Source organism: Vipera ursinii (assembly GCF_947247035.1).
Source record: "Vipera ursinii genome assembly, chromosome: 11".
In the NCBI taxonomy this organism is placed as follows: Eukaryota; Metazoa; Chordata; class Lepidosauria; order Squamata; family Viperidae; genus Vipera; species Vipera ursinii.
Genome location: NC_139524.1, coordinates 1,548,633 through 1,565,739, shown reverse-complemented (window position 1 = coordinate 1,565,739; position 17,107 = coordinate 1,548,633). Strand labels below are relative to the sequence as shown.

The following is a 17,107-nucleotide window of genomic DNA, read 5'->3' as shown; positions in this document are numbered from 1 at the left end:
TGTTACCTTCCCAGCGTAGTGGTCCCTATTTTTCTACTTGCATTTTTATGTGCTTTCAACTGCTAGGTTGGCAGAAGCTGGGATGAGTAACAGGCGCTCACTCTGTTAAGCGGCACTTGGGATTTGATGCCAAACTGCCGACCTTCTGATCGACAAGCTCAGCGTCCTAACCCACTGAGCCACCGCGTCCCTTGGTAATCCAAACTACCACCCCCAAAAAATAGGTGACCGAAGCATTGCTCTGCTGCTCTATGCAAATGACATTGTGATTCTCTCCAGGGCTCCAGTTGGCCTTGCGAGCCCCTGTCCAATGTTGCAAATATAATAAACTGGATATAAACAACTATCGTCCGGTCTCCAACCTTCGCTTTTTGGCAAAGGTTGTTGAGAGTGTGGTGGCACATCAGCTTCCTCTGTTCCTGGAGGAAACTGATTATCTGGACCTGTACCAATCGGGTTTCAGGCCCGGGTACAGCACGGAGACGGCATTGGTCGCGCTGGTGAATGATCTCTGGCAGGCTCGGGACAGGGGTTGTTCCTCTGTCCTAGTTCTATTAGATCTCTCAGCAGCTTTTGATACCATTGACCATGGTGTCCTACTGTGGCGTCTCAGGGGATTGGGAGTGGGAGGCACTGTTTTGCAGTGGTTCTCCTCCTGTCTCCTGGGCCACTCGCAGTCGGTGTTGACGGGAGGGCAGAGGTCCGCCCCGAGGCCTCTCGTTTGTGGAGTTCCTCAGGGGTCGGTTCTCTCTCCCCTCCTGTTCAACATCTATATGAAGCCGCTGGGCTAGATCATTCGTGGTTTCGGGGTGGGGTATCATCAGTATGCTGATGATACCCAACTTTTTTTCTCCACCCTGAACCAACCCAGTGATGCCCTCGCCGTGATGGCCTGTTGCCTGGAGGCGGTCCGGGTCTGGATGGGGAGAAACAGGCTTCGTCTCAATCCCGCCAAGACTGAGTGGCTGTGCATACCAGCATCTTGGACTAACCAGTTTATTCCACCTTTAATGATGGAGGGTGAGGTGTTACCCCCCGTCGATAGGGCTCGCATCTTGGCCATCCTCCTGGATTCGCGGCTCAGTTTTGAATACCATATAGGAGCCGTGACCAGGGGGGCCTTTGCCCAGGTTCGCCTGGTGCGCCAGTTGCGGTCCTATCTGAACCAAGATGGCCTACGCACAGTCACTCATGCGCTCGTGACCTCCCGATTGGACTACTGCAACGCTTTCTACATAGGGCTGCCCTTGACCACTCGGAGGCTTCAGCTGGTGCAGAATGCAGCCACGCGGGTTATGATGGGGGATTCCCGATACTCCCATGTAACACCTCTGCTCTGCGAGCTGCATTGGCTTCCGGTTGCCCTCTGGGTGAGATTCAAGGTGCTGGTGATGACCTATAAAGCCCTAAATGGCTTGGGTCTGGGATATCTGAGGGAACACCTGCTGCCGGCATCAAGCTCCCTTCGTCCTGTGCGCTCCCACAGGGAGGGTCTTCTCAGGGTACCGCCGGTAAAAGATTGCTGGCGGATAACACCCAGGGGGAGGGCCTTCTCTGTGGGTGTGCCTGCCCTTTGGAACCAGCTGCCTGTAGAGCTTAGGACTGCCCCTGACCTTCGTTCATTCCACTGAAGACTTGGCTTTTTGAGCTTTCTGGCCTGGACTGAGAGTATTAATTGGGTTTTAATTGGATTTTAATTGGGGTTTTATATTTATTCAAGGTCTAAATGTAATTATTTTAACTGTTCTTAATTTTTGTAATTGTTGTATTGTTATTTTAAAAACCTTGTGACCCGCCCTGAGTCCTACAGGAGAAGGGTGGTATATAAGTCTAATAAAGATAAATTATGAGAAAACAAAGGTTATGGCTTTTGCAAAAAGGCCAAAATGGTAATCATGGTATCTAAATAGCCACAAAATAGAGCAGGTAACCACTTTTAAGTACCTAGGGGTGGTCATCCACGTCATTGGCTCATGAAAAGCCCATGGAGAATACGCGGCTGCCTCTGGCCAATGATCAGCAAATGCCATTCTTAATTTTTTCTGCACAAAGGGAGGACATTATGTTCCAGCTGCAATTAAGCTCTTTCTGGCCAAGTCGTTAGCACAGCTTCTCTACGGGACTTGCTCAGACCCTCAGCTTTGTGTTTTACACCACTGGAAAGAGTTCAATCCAAATTTATCGGAACAATTCTCCAGATGCTGTGCTGTGTCCCAAATGCACTTCTGCACCTGGAGACAGGATTGATAAAAGTCAAAGCAAGAATCTGTATAGCTTCCTTAAACATCTGGCTAAGGCTTAATTGCTTTCTGCAAGATAAATTTTCCTCTTCATGGATCAAGACAGTCGAGTCCAACCTTTCCAAACTAGGCTTCTCATCAGCCTCAATTCTCAAATTGAACCATGACCAAACAAAACAAACCTTGTGTCAAAGGGTAGAGGACATCGAGAGGCAAGTGGACTTAGGTATAGCTCCGCTGTTTCTGGCTCCAGACTCTATTAGATACGTGGTTACACCTGCCAGGTATCTTAGTCAGTGGGAGTCAGTAAACCACCGGAAAGCATTCTCGCTCGCACAGTGCCATGCGTTTCCATCGGCCGTCCTGGACGGCAAGTACAAAAAGACACCGCTGTCTGAAAGACTCTGTTCCTGCGGCTCAGGAGAGGTGGAGACCATTGGACACCTACTCCTTCGATGCTCCTTCTACAGAGCCAGTCGGAAAAACAATATCCTCCCCATAATTGATAGGTATCTGCGTCGTTTGGAAAGTATTTATCTCCAGTTGCTGCTTAAGGATGAGCAGGCAGTGATCACAGCGCAGGTGGCCAGATTCTGTGTAGCAGCATTGGGGATTCGCCAGAAACATAAATAATCATTTTAGATCTTTTTAATAATCCTTTATAATTGATTTTATTAGGTGTTTTATCCAGTTTTAGACTATACTCAATGTATATTTATTGTCAGGCCAGTATGATTCAGTTTTTCTGAAGCTAGCTTGTTTTTGATATACTGTCTGTAAAACTAGGCAGAGCTTGGTCGCCCATTGATTGCATCATTGATTGTGACATATTGCTGTGTGATGGTTCTCTTTAGTTTTGTTTTATTTGGATGTTTGATTTATGTGTGGCCTTTGGCTGTAATGATTGATTGATTGATTGATAAATGAAAACTCAGAAGACACAACGAGAATACTGGAAACAGAAAAGACATTTCATAAACCAGGACATACTGGATGACAAGGAAGGAGAGCTGATGGAATGGAAGATAAAGTCGTTAACAGAACTGTAGGGAACTGGAAAAGAAGGGAGGCGGTTTAATGAATATCAATGGGCTAGCTCTTCGAAAAACACTAACCAAATTGTTTCTCTTGTTCCAAATAATATACACAAAAGTAGAGGAAGAATTATTTGATGATCCAAATGCGCTGACTTGGAAAGTTAGTTGGTAAAAAAAGAAAGCTAGAATAAGATTGAAGGAAACAGAAGCTTTGACCTGTTAGAAGGGATGCCATATTATTGGAGGTTTGAATATGGTTAAGAATAGATTGTTAGAAATAGAAGTATTATAGGATTTGTAATCTGAATAGTATATCTTGGTATGAAGAGGGAAATAAGAATATGTTAAGAACTTTGAATAAGGGATGCTTTTGGTTGCCCAAATACAACTTGTTTTGAAATTATAAATGGTTGGGATACTTTGAACATGGATGGGAAATTAAAATTGAAAAAAGCAAAAATAGGATATGGATTAAATAGGTGGAAATTGAGTGCAAATGCAATTAAGATATGCTTTGGCTAGAAAAGATATTTTAAACTGATATTATTGATATTGTTAGAAAAATGTAACAAATGTTGATATGCAGTTGTATGTTTACCAACAACAATAAGAATTGTATTTGTTTAATGCGGAAAAATGGTTATTACCAGAAGAAGAGAGGATGTACTGGCGGGTGTAATAGTGGACTTAGTTGGAAGTAGCTTATATGTACCACAGAATTACTAATGGACTCAGTCATCACGTTGTCTATTGAGCACTTGTATGTGAAAATAGAAAATTAATAAAACATTTATTAAAAAAAAATCAGCCGCTTGGCAGCTGGTTCATCTTTATGACGGTCAGAGTGTCCTGGGGTCACGTGATCAACTTTTGCGACCTCTTGACAAGCAAAGTCAATGGGGAAGGCAAATTCACTTAACAACGGTGTTACTAACTTGACAACTACTGTGATTCACTTAACAACTGTGGCAAGAAAGGTCATAAAATGGGGCAAAGCTCCCTTAACTGTCTGTTCTGCTTAGCAACAGAAATGTGGGGCTCAATTGTGGTTGTAAGTGGAGAGAGCTGCCCGTGGCGCTTCTCGTTCACACCACCAGCGTCTTGTGGGCTCCCCCTCCCCGGCTGGGGTTCATCCAGATTGAGAACTGAGAACGGCTTCGTTCTCTTGAGCAGCATCCAGGCCCCTCCTCCTCGTTTCTGACAAAGTCCTTTTAATGAGTCGTATTCCAACTCTGCTCTCCTCATCCCCACTTTAGACGATTTTCCAGAATCTACAGGAGTGAAACGAATCATCCAGGCCTTGCATGCCAACGTCTGGTCAAACGTGGTGATGAAAAACGGTATGGGCTTTTAAGGTCAGCTTTTAAAAATTAATGCAAATAATTTTCTGGCACGGGTGTGGAGAAATTCCTCCCAACCTCCAGGGATGGTTTACCCTAAGAGAACCTTCCGATGCCAGGACGCTGCCTGCTGAGAGTTGCAGGGCCCGGCTGGCTGTAAATGGCCTGCCCAGGAGGGGGTCTCTTCAAGGCATTGCCGGCTTCTTGTAGCTGTCTGTGGCAGCACTGGCATCCGGCACTGGGGGGAGATGAGAGTTGATCTGAGGTTCAGCCTTAAGCCACCCCTGGCTCTGTGGAGTGAGAAAGGACGGCCCTCTTTTTAGCGTGTCTTGCAGTCAAACAGAGCCCTGTGTGGAAGCAGGAGTCAGAAAAGTCAAGGTGGCCGCCGCGATGGTGCCGTCAAGGCTCTGCCTGGCTTTTCCACGGGAGGCCCAGGTGACGCCCAGGAGGGGCGATGGAGGGTTTGTAGGCAGCCTGTCAGGCAGAGGAAACACAACTTTAGGCTTCCCTTGGACGTTTGCGTGTGCGAGAGATGATTAGTGCCCTTGGATTGAATTCTGGGTGGGGAGCCTGTTTTTCCTGCTCTGCGCAAAGCCAGTGTGAGACGGTGCAGGTGCCCCCCTCCCCCCAGGGCGGGAGTGCCAGCCTGGCCGCAGCGCCTTTGGCCTGGAAGGGCCTCCCGCACCAGGCGGCTTCCTCGGGCAGTAGCGTAACTGACAGCCAAGACATTCGCTCCCGGCTGCTCCTTTTGGGCTTTGCTTCCCCGTGCTCTTGGTCCGAGTCGTTGGCCGGCCTGGGTGGCCGCTCGGCTTTGCTCTGCGGGCGGGAGGAGAAGCGGCCCCAGTTTCACCGCCTGCAAAAGCTTAACGCCACAATCTGGGAGGGAGTCACTTTGGGGGGACGGTCAAATCCATGTTTATTGAGAAGTACCCTTTTGATTGCTGGCGGCAGAAGCAGCTCCCCAAGGCGGTGGGAAGGGACGAGGGGTCCCCTCTGCGAAACCCATCCCAAGAGGTTGGTGCTCCTGCCCAGAGAAGCAGCAGCCGCTCCCAGGTTCTGCTAAGACAGGCCGGAGGGGAAGCCTGGTGGAGCCGTGCAATTGCTGCTGCTAGACCAGGGCCCCCCAACCCCCCGGCCACGAGCCACTATTGGGCTGTGGCCCATTTGGAACTGGGCCACGCAAGCAGCGGGCAAACATGCATGCAGGAGCAGCTGCATTTGCACAGGTGGCAGGCATGCATGAAGCTCCATCTGCACGAGGGGCAGGTGCCTGCGTGCAAAGCACCATTTGGAACCAGCCCCTCCTCCCAACCTCCACTGGTCCACCAAGCCAGAAAGGCTAGACCACCTTCCTCTGGCTTTAGCCTATTCTAGAGTGGTGACGGGCCTTCGGGGACCAGCAAGTTCAGGCAGGGGCCACGTGGAAGCCTCTGAGCCACGTCCTGGAGTGTTGCGGCCGCAGCCTTCAGGTAGCTTGGCCTCTTGCTTCTGGCTGGGAGTTTCTGAAGCTGCAGCCGAATGCCTTCCAGGCCAGGGCAGGGCTGGGCGATGCCCGGCCAGCCATTGAAGGGCCTGGCCTTCTGCTAACTGACCCTCCTTTCTTCCTTTTCAGAGGCAAGTCACAGCTTTGGCCTTTTCCCAGACTTAGCAGGGGCAGATCGCAGGATCGGGTCAGAAGAGAACAAAGCTCCAGAAGTAAACAGTTTTTTAAAAAAATTCTTGGGTGGGATGTCTGCTCCTTACAGCTTCATCCTTGGCTGTTTTGCCTTTCTTCTCTGCATCTATTATGCCCCTGATTTAGCACTGGGGCACTCCATTTTAATTCACTGGGCAGGGCCCTTCATCTTTTCTTCAAACATTTAATGTTGTTCTTTACAATTAAAACATTGTGTTCCAAGGATCCCCATATTATTTGTGCTTGGTATTGCAATTGGAATTTATGTAGATTTAGACAAAATGTCCTTTTGAACTGGTTTGGCTCTCGTTGGCCTCGTGGAATTTGCATCTTTGAGGCTGGCTCAGCACAACCTGTACTCTGTGCCCATTTCCACTGGAGGGGGTTTCGTCTGATGCGACTTCTTTCCCTGCCCGCCAGACCAACTGTTTGCCGGCCGAGAGGGCCCGAGCCGTGGTGGATTCAGAAGCTCTGGCTCCTGTGGATGGAGCCCAGGGTGACCCCATTGCTGGTAAGAGCCTCTTTGCTAAGTCCAGCGCTGGTGGGGGCGGAGGGCAGGTAAGGTAAAGGGGAGAAGGCAGGTCCATTCCCTCCATCGGTTGTTTGCCAGAAGCTCCTTCAGCCCATCCAGGCTCCCCACTCAGGAGGACTCTCACAAACCTCAGTGGCTCTCTTCGTGCCCCAACCCACCTCCTGCTCAGTCAGTCAATCCGGCCAACAGCTGCCTCTGTTTGGGCTTCTTTGCAGACCCAGTGCTGGACACGGACATTCAAGAGCTTGCTAGCCTCACCGCAGGAGAAGGAGACATTGAGAACTTTGAGCGACTCTTCTCGAAGCTGAAGGAAATGAAAGGTAAACTCAGAGAATAACTTGGTTTTCTTGCAAATGTGCAGGGCAGAGCTGACTTTCAGAGTGCAACAGCCAGGTAGCTCTCCTCAGCCTAACCCCTCCACAAAGGAATGGAAGGAGAGGGTGGGAGGACAAGACGAATGCTGGGAAATGCAGTTTACTAGCAGTAACATCTAGGAAGCAGGAGGAATGCAGCAGCCCAGCCCTGTGCTCTGGAGGCCTGCTGTGCTGTGCCGGCCTGCCTCCGGTTTCCTCTGCTTTTACAGGAGCAAGAAAGGAAAGCAGTAAGCTAGGAATCCATCCTTGCCTTCTGGCAACTGATGTTAAGACAAAAATATTTGGGCATGTAACACAAACCTGCTTCTGTCTCCCCCACTTACCTAGTTGGGTTTCGTGACTGGCATTTACCTGCCCTGAGCCTTGGGGGTTGCACAGGTTGGAAAACTGCCTAGAGAAGGAACAAGGAGTGACTTAGAATGTGTGATCAGAGGTGGTGACAGGAGTAGCTGAAGTTGCACCAATCGGTTCCTACCGGACCACCGGCTGCTTTCAGCTTCTTTCAGGGCAGGCAGTTTCTGAGCAACAGACGGTCACGATCTGTCTGTCCTTTTCGTACCTTTGCACATAGTCTTTCTTTGCTCAAACTAAAGGTGGCTTTTCTTTCCCTTTCATTCTCCAGAAAAGGCTGCCACCCTGCCTCGTGAACAAAGAAAGCTGCATGCCGAAAAGGTAAGATTTTGGAGTGGACATACCTTTTCTGAGCCCAAACCCAGGCAGATTCTGCTTAAAAGGTAAAGGTAAAGGTTCCCCCGCACATGCGTGCTAGTTGTTTCCGACTCTAGGGGCCGGTGCTCATCTCCGTTTCAAAGCCGAAGAGCCAGCACTTGTCCGAGGACGTCTCCATGGTCCTGTGGCCGGCATGACTAGGAGCCAAAGGCGCACGGAACGCTGTTACCTTCCCAGCGTAGTGGTCCCTATTTTTCTACTTGCATTTTTACGTGCTTTCAACTGCTAGGTTGGCAGAAGCTGGGACGAGTAACAGGCACTCACTCTGTTACGCGGCACTCGGGATTCGACCCGCCAAACTGCCGACCTTCTGATCGACAAGCTCAGCGTCCTAACCCACTGAGCCACCGCGTCCCTCAGATGCTGCTTACTAGCACCCTAGTATCTCACTGAGAGATTTCTAGCCCTTGCCCCTTCCCTTACCAGCTTCCCTCCCCAACCAAAGTCAGAATTATTCATGCTCCGGTTTTTGTTTCTCCAAGTTGCATCTCCCAGGAAGAACTGGTGAAATACTGATGTCCTCCTGGCTTAAGTTGAGATCTACCTGGAGGGAGCTTGTAGGGTGTTTTGTCTCCCACAGGTGTGTTTGCTTGACTCCTAGGTTACCAAAGCCTTCTGGATGGCCATCGGGGGAGACCAGGATGAGATTGAAGGCTCATCTTCCGATGAGGGCAACTAAGGATGGGGGTTTGCAGACTGAAACGGGACTCTGGTTTTGAACATGTGACAGTGGTTGGCTGCCTCCATGAGACTTAGTTCATTCATGTTCTTCAGCATTGAAAGGTAGCTGCCTCCGTTGTCTCCTTGCCTGGATTTACCAACGGGACTGTGGACCTTCAAGTGAACAGAGCCCGTTCCCAATTAAAGGAGAAGCTGCACCGTGTCTTTGCGCCTGTGGTTTGAGATAGACCAAGCATGGTTCCATTTGCCTTCTAACTTGTCTTCGTATCAAAATACAGACTGAAATCTGGAGGGGAATGTTTGTAGAAAGTTATCTGTTAGTTTAGGAATCTTGATGTCCCTAGACCCTTAAAAGGGGAGAAATACTGAAAAATGCAGCTTCTCTTGGCTCAACTTCATTTGGAATCAGATCTTGAGTGCATGCTGTCTGTTTTGCCTGGACGTTGAATATGGATTAGCACGAGGAGAAACATCTGAATGTCTCCTCTCAGCGGTAACTGAGAGGCTGTGTGCAATTCCCACCATGCTGGAAGGAGGCGATTTGTTTCAGTCTTTGGGAACAACAAAAGGAGGGTCTTCTTTGGGGAGGGGAGCATCTCTCTCTGGAAACCTGCAGCCAGGAAGGTTAGAATTCTACCAGGGGTCCCCAAGCCCAGCCCACCCAAGCAGTGCACAGCTCCCCTTGGGTGGCGGGCGTTCACGCGCAAAGCTCCATATTTGTGATTGGCAGCCATGCACGCCACTTGCACAAAGAGCTGCATGTGCTCACGTGCACGTCTTGACACTCGCAGGGACCCATCATCTTACCCCCAACTCCCCGCCAAGCCACCACGCTGGAAAGGTGGTGGATTGCTACCTTATGCAGCAGCAGCAAGGCTGGACCTGTAGCAGGTGGCAGGCCCTGCAGGCTGTTTCCTGCAAAAGGCATGTAAATCTTGGGGCTCCCGATTAGCATCAGAACGTGTGTGGTTTCAGCAGAACTGCTATCTGCTGTTGCTCTCAGGCCTGAAGCAGCCAGTCTAGTTACTGCGGCTGGAAACTGCACCATTGCAGCCTGCTGGGATCCCAGCATTCTGTGCAGTTCACACATTTTTTGCTGGAAGATGTGGCCCAGTCACCCAGCTCCATCCTGGTGCTCACAAGCTGCTTTGGGCTGTGGCTCCCATCCTCTGCAGCCATTAATCACAGGTTGGGTCGGATGTCAGCTGCTGGTGCTGCTAAGGCCTGAAGAGGGCCCTGTGGAGAAGGCGACTGAGTGGTGGTCCAGCCACGGATGGACCCTTTATTTGGTGTTGTGCTAGGATGAATAAAGTCTGCTGAAAACACAGACCGCTGTCTGGTTGGTTTGCATTCTGCCCTTTGAAGATCTGATGATGCAGCAACATGGCCTCTGCAGGCAGAAACAAGAGCTTTGAGGGGCTGCCGAGTTTGGGACAGGCAAGCTTTTGAGGGGAAGGGACTGGCCATGGATGATGGGTACAGGTCCACAGCCAGGGGACCCAGCTGGGGAAAAAAGGTAAGCAGCTTCTTGCTAAACCTAAGGATGTGCTTCTTGCCTAACTTATCAACATTCACATTCCCCACCCACCCCCAGCTATACATCCCGGAAATCCCATTTGCCAAGGCCACCGTATCTGCAGAGGAACCTTTGGGGAAGAGAAAACTTGTAGTTCCACAGGGACCAGCATGGCCTGTTCCGACTGCTGCTATTCCCTAGCTGGATTCACATGATTTCTAAAACGGGAGAAGGATTCTCAAAAGTTTATTAGGAGGCAAAAAATATCCCAGAACTTGAAATTTCATGTAAAAAATAACAGGACATGGGTGTTACAAAGCTTTTAATAGAGATAAGCTAAAGGCCAAAGGCCAACAAGCAATATACAGCCATTACAAAACATCCAGTGAAGAACATATCTTAAGAGCTAGAGAGAAGCCCACTATTTCTCAAGAAACCAAGAGCTGAACTACTTCCTTCTAAGGTGGGAAGGAGACCTTGGCATACGTTGATGGTGCCAACCGCCTCATTGTATCAAGGGCTGCTAATGGAAAGAGAGGAGAGCAGAAAGAGGAAGGACACTTGCTTAGTATCCCTTTCGCTGCTAGAAGCCCGTCCCAACCTCAGCCCGTTTGAGGCACAAGGGCTCTTCTGCATGTGTAGAGCAGCTTTCCTCAACTGTTGGGGAACTGCCCTTTCTCGCTGCCCGACCTCTGTGACCCACAGCCCCAACCCAGCCGATGAGGGATCCTGTTTGCTGTCAGTCAGATTGGGGAGGCCCTCGGAGGGGAATGCTGCTCCTGCAGCCACCATTGTGCCCTAAGCGTGTTGGTTATCCAAGGCAACAGTGAAGCAGGTGAACAGGTGCAAGCCCAATCCAAAAGAAATTAAGTGCTTTGCTCCTGAGAAAAATGGATGGACCAACCTCTGTCTCTTGTTGTTTTATTGTCTGAATCTAATCTGTCAAATCTTTCCCCAACTCTTGAAGTTGAGAAGTATCTGAGGGAATCTGGCTACTACATTAGTTGCATAAATAAATACATACATAAAACCATGTTAAAACATTTTAACCACACCTTCCTACTGGAGGGGCTTCCAGCAGCCTCTTTTCTCCTAAAACCACCAACCAGCCCATTTTCAGTCTTTTTGTGAAGTGAGGATGCTGTTCCCAAGGGTCTGTAGAAAGCTCAACATGAAAACAATGCACACTGTGATTTGGCTCGTTATCATACAAGGGGGAAAAAAGTTTTATCAAAGTCAGTAAAATCCCGAGTGCATCCTGGCCATCTGGAAATGCCAGCCAGCAGCTGCAAAAGGTAAGAGAGTCCAGGTCAGCTCCTATCAATCCACTGAGGAGAGATGAAGGAGATTCCAGTCATAGGGTCGATGCTGCATCTAAGGTCCTGCACAAATTAAAAGTTGAGAAGCTGCATGGTTTGGCAAGCAGATGCATGCGCTCGCTGCATCACCTAACAGCATGAGGCAAGAGCTTCAGACTGAACGGGCCCAGCCCCAAAACAAGCTGTATGTGCCAGGGAGCCACAAAGGCACTGCCAGCAGATCGGCACCTGTGAATCCCAAGAGAGTTAGTTTCACCTGCTGCAAAGAAGAATTGGAGTGGCTGTCATCCAAGGCTTTAAATGCGGCACTTGGGGTGGCATACCACTGCCAAGGTCCAAGCATTAGTGAAGCCAAGAATCACGTTTAGGAGAAGAGCAGCCGGCAGGGGAATTTCAAAGTTACTTTCAACCATCACCAAAAGCCCGGAGCATCTTCTCCAGAGCAAAAAATGGGCTCCAAGCTCCCCCAAACTTTATGAGCCTGAATCAACGTTTCTATCCAGGAATGCTTCCAGGTTCCTTTTAAAAATAGACTTGCACCGCTCAGGACCCAAATTTGTGAAGTAACCGAGTCTTTCTTTAAAGTGCAGCTCTAGATATCCCAATGAGGAGTTTTCAAGATTTTGGCACTTGTGTGAGTTTCATGTTGTATGGCTTTGTTTTGCAAATTTCCATTTCAAGTAGCAAGAAGCAGGTCAGACAAAAGTCTGCCCTGCAGCTTTTTAGCTGGCTTTTATCTGCAGAACAAGACTGGGTTCACCTATGTCTGTGCTATGTAATGCTTAATCACAGTTTGTTGACTGAACTATGATTGAGTAAGTTTGCAACTTAAGTTGAAGCAAAACATGATATGGCTTGGTGTAACCAATGCAGCCTGACACTAGCAGGTCCCACTCAAGTCCTAAAAGAGGTCAGATCCACACCTGAGCAATAGCTTACCTGACTTGATACCTGTTTCCCCGACTAATAAGCCCAGGAAGCTAGAACTGGATGCCTCTCTGCACCATTTCAGATTTCTTCCAGGCAATCTTTAACAAGGCACAAAGAACATTCCTAGCAGGTCTATGACTGCAGTTCGTGGAAAATTAAATGCACTTAAGTATATTGTATTTTATGGCGGTTCCTGGCCATTTAAAAATCTAATTTGAAACATCAATATAATACCAAACATCAATTTGAGAATATTTTTTCTGTTTATACTTGAATAGTCTACGTGAGTTCACATATACAGTGAAACTATGTTTTGTTGAATAAGCCACAATGGGTGGGTTTGGATATCCTAAACCAGTGCTTCCCAAACTTTTATCTTCATTACCCAAAACATCTTTTTCAGAAAGTCCTTATTTAAATGTCCCTCTTAGGTTCATGTGTTGTTATCAAAAGAAAACCACTTTAACCCAATTTGGGGTAATTTACCCAAGTTTGGGAAGCAACAATCAAATAAAGAACACTATGATTTAGCATAACCAACAAACACAATCTTAGGGTGGGATTTTTAATTTCACAAGGTTATCTGGCTCACATAAGATCTCCTACAAGCATTCCCACTCTTATCTATAGGGCAAAGAGTTCAGTTGAAATTTTAAAAAGTTGAACTGCTTCTGAGAATTTTGCTGAACTATATTTCATGGGCATTTTGGTGGTCCGATGTCCCAGGCTGAATGAAGCAAGGTCTGCAACCTACAGAAAATGTCCCCTCGTCACTGAATGTAGAAATCGAGAGACATTTTCTAAAGAAACTTCTCCTGTTTGTGAAAATGCTGATCATGCCTCAGTTTTGCCCCATGCACGTGCCAGCAATGGAAAGGTTTATGGACAGGGAAATGATTTATCCAGTAGACTCATCACGGAGCACTGGATACAAAAAGCAACTCTCGAGAAATAAAATCTGACTTGTGCAAAGTGACTAATATGCTGAATAAGAAAATATATATATCTATGTATTTAAAACTATCTTTTAAATTTTTCTTCACTGTTCACTTGCAGATTCACATGGGCTATCCATAATTTGTCCTTCCAGCAATGAATAAGTTATCAAAAAGAGAATATGTCTATGTGATTGATCCAGGAAAGCCACACCATCCAATTATAATTGGGTTGGATGACCAGATCCTTCAACGTAAAAAAGCCTTCTCAAACTAGTATAAAATGTAGTGTTTCAAGGAGAAAACCTGAAAAAAAGTGAATTCCCTGTGCCCCAAAATTAAGTTTTCACCATAAACGACCTAGCTGGTCCAAAAGGCTAGGATGTTCAGAACTCCCAGAGACAATATGAGCTCGTACCCAGCATATCTGGAGGAAAACAGCAAGAGTTTTCCCCACTAAGCTAGCACACACCTGTGGCTACTTGATTAAAGCTGTACAGAGCCCGGAGCAAAATATTTCATCCTGGTGCCTAAAAAAATATACACTGACCACATTTTTTAAAAAGCCTCCAAAAATGTCTTTGGATTGATCCGGCATTCCTCTGATACTGAAAGGTGAATTTAACCCTAAAAAAACCTCAATGGGGTTTCAGATGCTACTCCTATATTACTCAGATTGAGAACAAGCCATTTTAAGGTCCTCCTTTTCCAAGCAACCTCCATCATTTTACGTGATGAGGCAGCCATTTCTGTTTCTGAAGGCCAACAAGATTAATACTCAACTTTAAACAATCTGTAAAGACATTAATCTGAAATTTAAATGTTATTTCTTGTCAGCATTCCCAAATATTTGCCAGTCAACCATGTTGAACAAACACAATTCATTCAATACAGTTATTCTTTACCATGAGGTGTCTCAAACTGTGTTCTTTAGTATTAATTTAGCTTTTCAGGTTTTAGTTAAAATCTGCTTAATTCGGAAGAAAAACAATGGAGTCTCAGCTTCTGGGGAATGGTTGCTAAGTTTTTTTTAAAGTCTTGAAACTCTAAAAACAGGTCCAAATTTCTGCACCATTCCAGTTAGGTTGGTATGAACAACACTTACTTTTGAATCTAATCACAAAGACATCGCACGGAGATTTTGCCCTCACAATCAAGAAGCAATATTAACCAGATTTACTGGCCACTGTAGAACCCTTGCACACATACACACAGCCATACACAACTGCTTTGAAGAATAGTAAGCATGGCTCCAAGTATGTTTACATATGTTTGCTTAAAATCAAAATAGTAATAATTAAATCATCTTGGAGCCGTGCTGCGGTCAGGCTGTTCCGATTTTATGGATGGAAAAGATCCGATTTGGCAGATGAGTCAAATGACCAAAGAGATTCTACTGATGAAGAAGGCGCGTTAAGTTTCTCCTGGCTGACTTTGCTCCAGAACAGCTCTGGGTGTCTCTGTCTTCTTCCTTTCCAGCCGATGCTTTGACAGGCAGCTTTGGAAGCATGACTGGCAAATGTGCTTTTCCAGAGGTTTCTCCTTCTCGATACGCAGAGGCTTTCAGAGGTTCTTGAGAAGACAGGACAGCACGGAGGAAGTGGCAAGTTCCAAGCAAGTCCCAAGGAGAAGCAATCTTAAAATGTGGACTGTAGGACGAGGGATGAGCTGGGGGCACTTGCCTTTGACACTGGAGGTCTTCGTTCTGAGATCATCAGTGTCAGTTCAAGAGACCATTTCCATGCACGAGATGAGGCAGCTCCTTTGGGGCCAGACATCTTCAGTTAATGGCAGCTTATCAATCGGGGCTGCAGATGAGGAGGAAAATCCCCTCCTCCCCATGTTGGCCATGGGTTGGCAGAGAAAAACATCCATTGCCTAGGTGGATGCTCAACAAGAAACGTTAGGAGGTCTTGGTTTTTCTCCCCATGGCTGGTACTAAGTGGAAATTCTTGCATGAAGAGGTAGGAAGGAGGAAGGGCTAGGAGGAGACAGAACCATCTCCTTGCTCTGTAGCCTCCCAATAACTGCTGCCAAGTGCCACCCTGTCTTATAAAGCCCATCAGCCACAGCCTGCCTGTCCTAAATTAGAAATCCAAGCTGCCAATGGAGCCAAGGCTCTCCTCCAGTGGCCCACGTGGGACCCGCCTGGGCGTCTCAATGCTTGGAGTGGATCCTCTGAACACAGGAACACTTACGATGAAGTCTTTGCTCCTGTCCAGGAGGCCAAAACAAAACCTTTCGCTGAACAGAAGAGAAGGCCGGGCCTTGGAAGGACACAGCCGCTAACCTAAATGCTCATTCCCATTCCGTATTTTGTACATTGTCAGGGAAGACCTCTTTTGTCCCTACGCAAGATCTGACCCAATTCCACCGTCCGCATCCTTTAAGACACGCTGGAACAGCGGATGCTTGGCGAGCCCATCTGCGTCAAGACCTTGTCCAGCCACTGCAAGGGGCCGTTCAGGTGGAGCTCGATCCAGCAGGGAGTGCTTGTGACCGTCTGCCGTCTGGAAGGGAAACACAGAGAGGACGACTGTATCTCCACGAGAAGGTGAAGGGGAGGAGAGGACCAGGGCAGAAACCCAGGATCGGTTCTCTTCCTCCTGATCAGCAGAAGCAGATCGATCTGTCGGATGAGGCCGGGCAGGCCAAGAAGCAGGCCCAGCATGGTGCTCCTTATTGTGGTTAGGCAACAGGATAGAAAGGTGAGAGCCCATCCTAGTTTCCCTTGATCCCAGCTTATGCTGAACAAAATCAAGATGGGGTTTTTGAGTCCATCTCTGATGCTTTCCTCTTTGGAAATGCTTCTGATTCTCAGGATTTGGAGCCTTTTCTGCTAGGACCCCCTCAAGACCTGGCCCATTTCTTCCCTAATCTCAAAATTAGCTCTTCCCAGCTCCTGGGAAGGAGGAGGGAGGTCTGTGCCAGATTCCAAGCACCTCTGCCACCGGCTCCAAGGATTGCACATCTCGACAGGGTCAGCAAGGACCTTGGCGATCATATAATCCTATCTTCTGCCCACTGGATAAGTCCCTGCTTGCTCCCTGGGGCAATCTAGCCAAAGCGGGCTATCTTAGAGCCCCTTGCTCTGCTTCTGTTGATCAGGGAGAACAGCGCATCCTGCTAAGTGGAAGAGGGAGAGAGTCACATGTGGGAAAAGACCAGACAGGGGGACCCTTCCCTCCCCATCTCCCACTTCATTAAACTTGGGAGTGCGGTGTGGGAATTAAAAGATGCGAGATTTATGATAGATAAAAGCCAGGTCTTCTTGACACCCCGTACATTGGCTGTTCTCGGATGCTGTGATGGCAGCCGTGCAAATGGTTTTAAGAGGCATTTGCACCAAGTCCAGGCCACTGTCTTGATGACCACTGACCACCTCAGGAATCACCCGCAGCATTCCTTGAATACCAGCACCAATAGATGAGGAAGCCCATCGCCTTCCTGTTCTGCTTCCTGAAAAACCAGGCTGGTGTTAGCCCCCCAGCCTGGCCCAGCCTGGGAAGAGCCCCTGGTGAGAGGGAGGCCGCCGGCCGGCCACGCTTAGCCACGCTGGGCAAGAGGACCCACGCACCCGGCTGTGAGACTCCATGAGACCTGGAGCCCAAAGTCCCTCAGAAGGGAAATGGGGCGCTCCCAAACCCTGAGCCTGCCGTGGTCCAAGAGAGGAGAGAACCCACCCAGCATCCTTAACCAGAGGAGAGCAAAAGCTGCTCTATTCCGAAGGCAGAGGCCGCTCTGCCCCAGTGACCCCTTCAAAGACACATGGAGAAGAAAGGCGCAAGGGTGGGGGGGG

General features: G+C 48.2%; 2 protein-coding genes across 3 annotated transcripts in view; one reads left to right on the top strand and one right to left on the bottom strand.

Moving 5' to 3' along the window:
- Positions 1-17,107, top strand: part of AAGAB (alpha and gamma adaptin binding protein) — a 157,560-nt gene that overhangs the window by 20,562 nt on the left and 119,891 nt on the right. Inside the window, exons 5-10 of one of the 2 annotated variants that reach the window (XM_083371591.1) lie at positions 4,534-4,617; positions 6,230-6,312; positions 6,713-6,803; positions 7,040-7,144; positions 7,821-7,870; positions 8,529-9,966. In XM_083371591.1, the coding sequence (XP_083227717.1) occupies positions 4,534-4,617; positions 6,230-6,312; positions 6,713-6,803; positions 7,040-7,144; positions 7,821-7,870; positions 8,529-8,606 (491 nt within the window). In that variant the 3' untranslated portion in view covers positions 8,607-9,966. Of the gene's footprint in view, positions 1-4,533; positions 4,618-6,229; positions 6,313-6,712; positions 6,804-7,039; positions 7,145-7,820; positions 7,939-8,528; positions 9,967-17,107 lie in introns of those variants that run through there. The other variant, XM_083371592.1, reaches the window with a different exon arrangement.
- The window catches only part of SMAD3 (SMAD family member 3), a 65,892-nt gene continuing 59,220 nt past the window's right edge, over positions 10,436-17,107 (bottom strand). Inside the window, exon 9 of the mRNA XM_083371588.1 lies at positions 10,436-15,818. Within this exon, the coding sequence (XP_083227714.1) occupies positions 15,695-15,818 (124 nt within the window). The 3' untranslated portion in view covers positions 10,436-15,694. The remainder of the gene's footprint in view (positions 15,819-17,107) is intronic.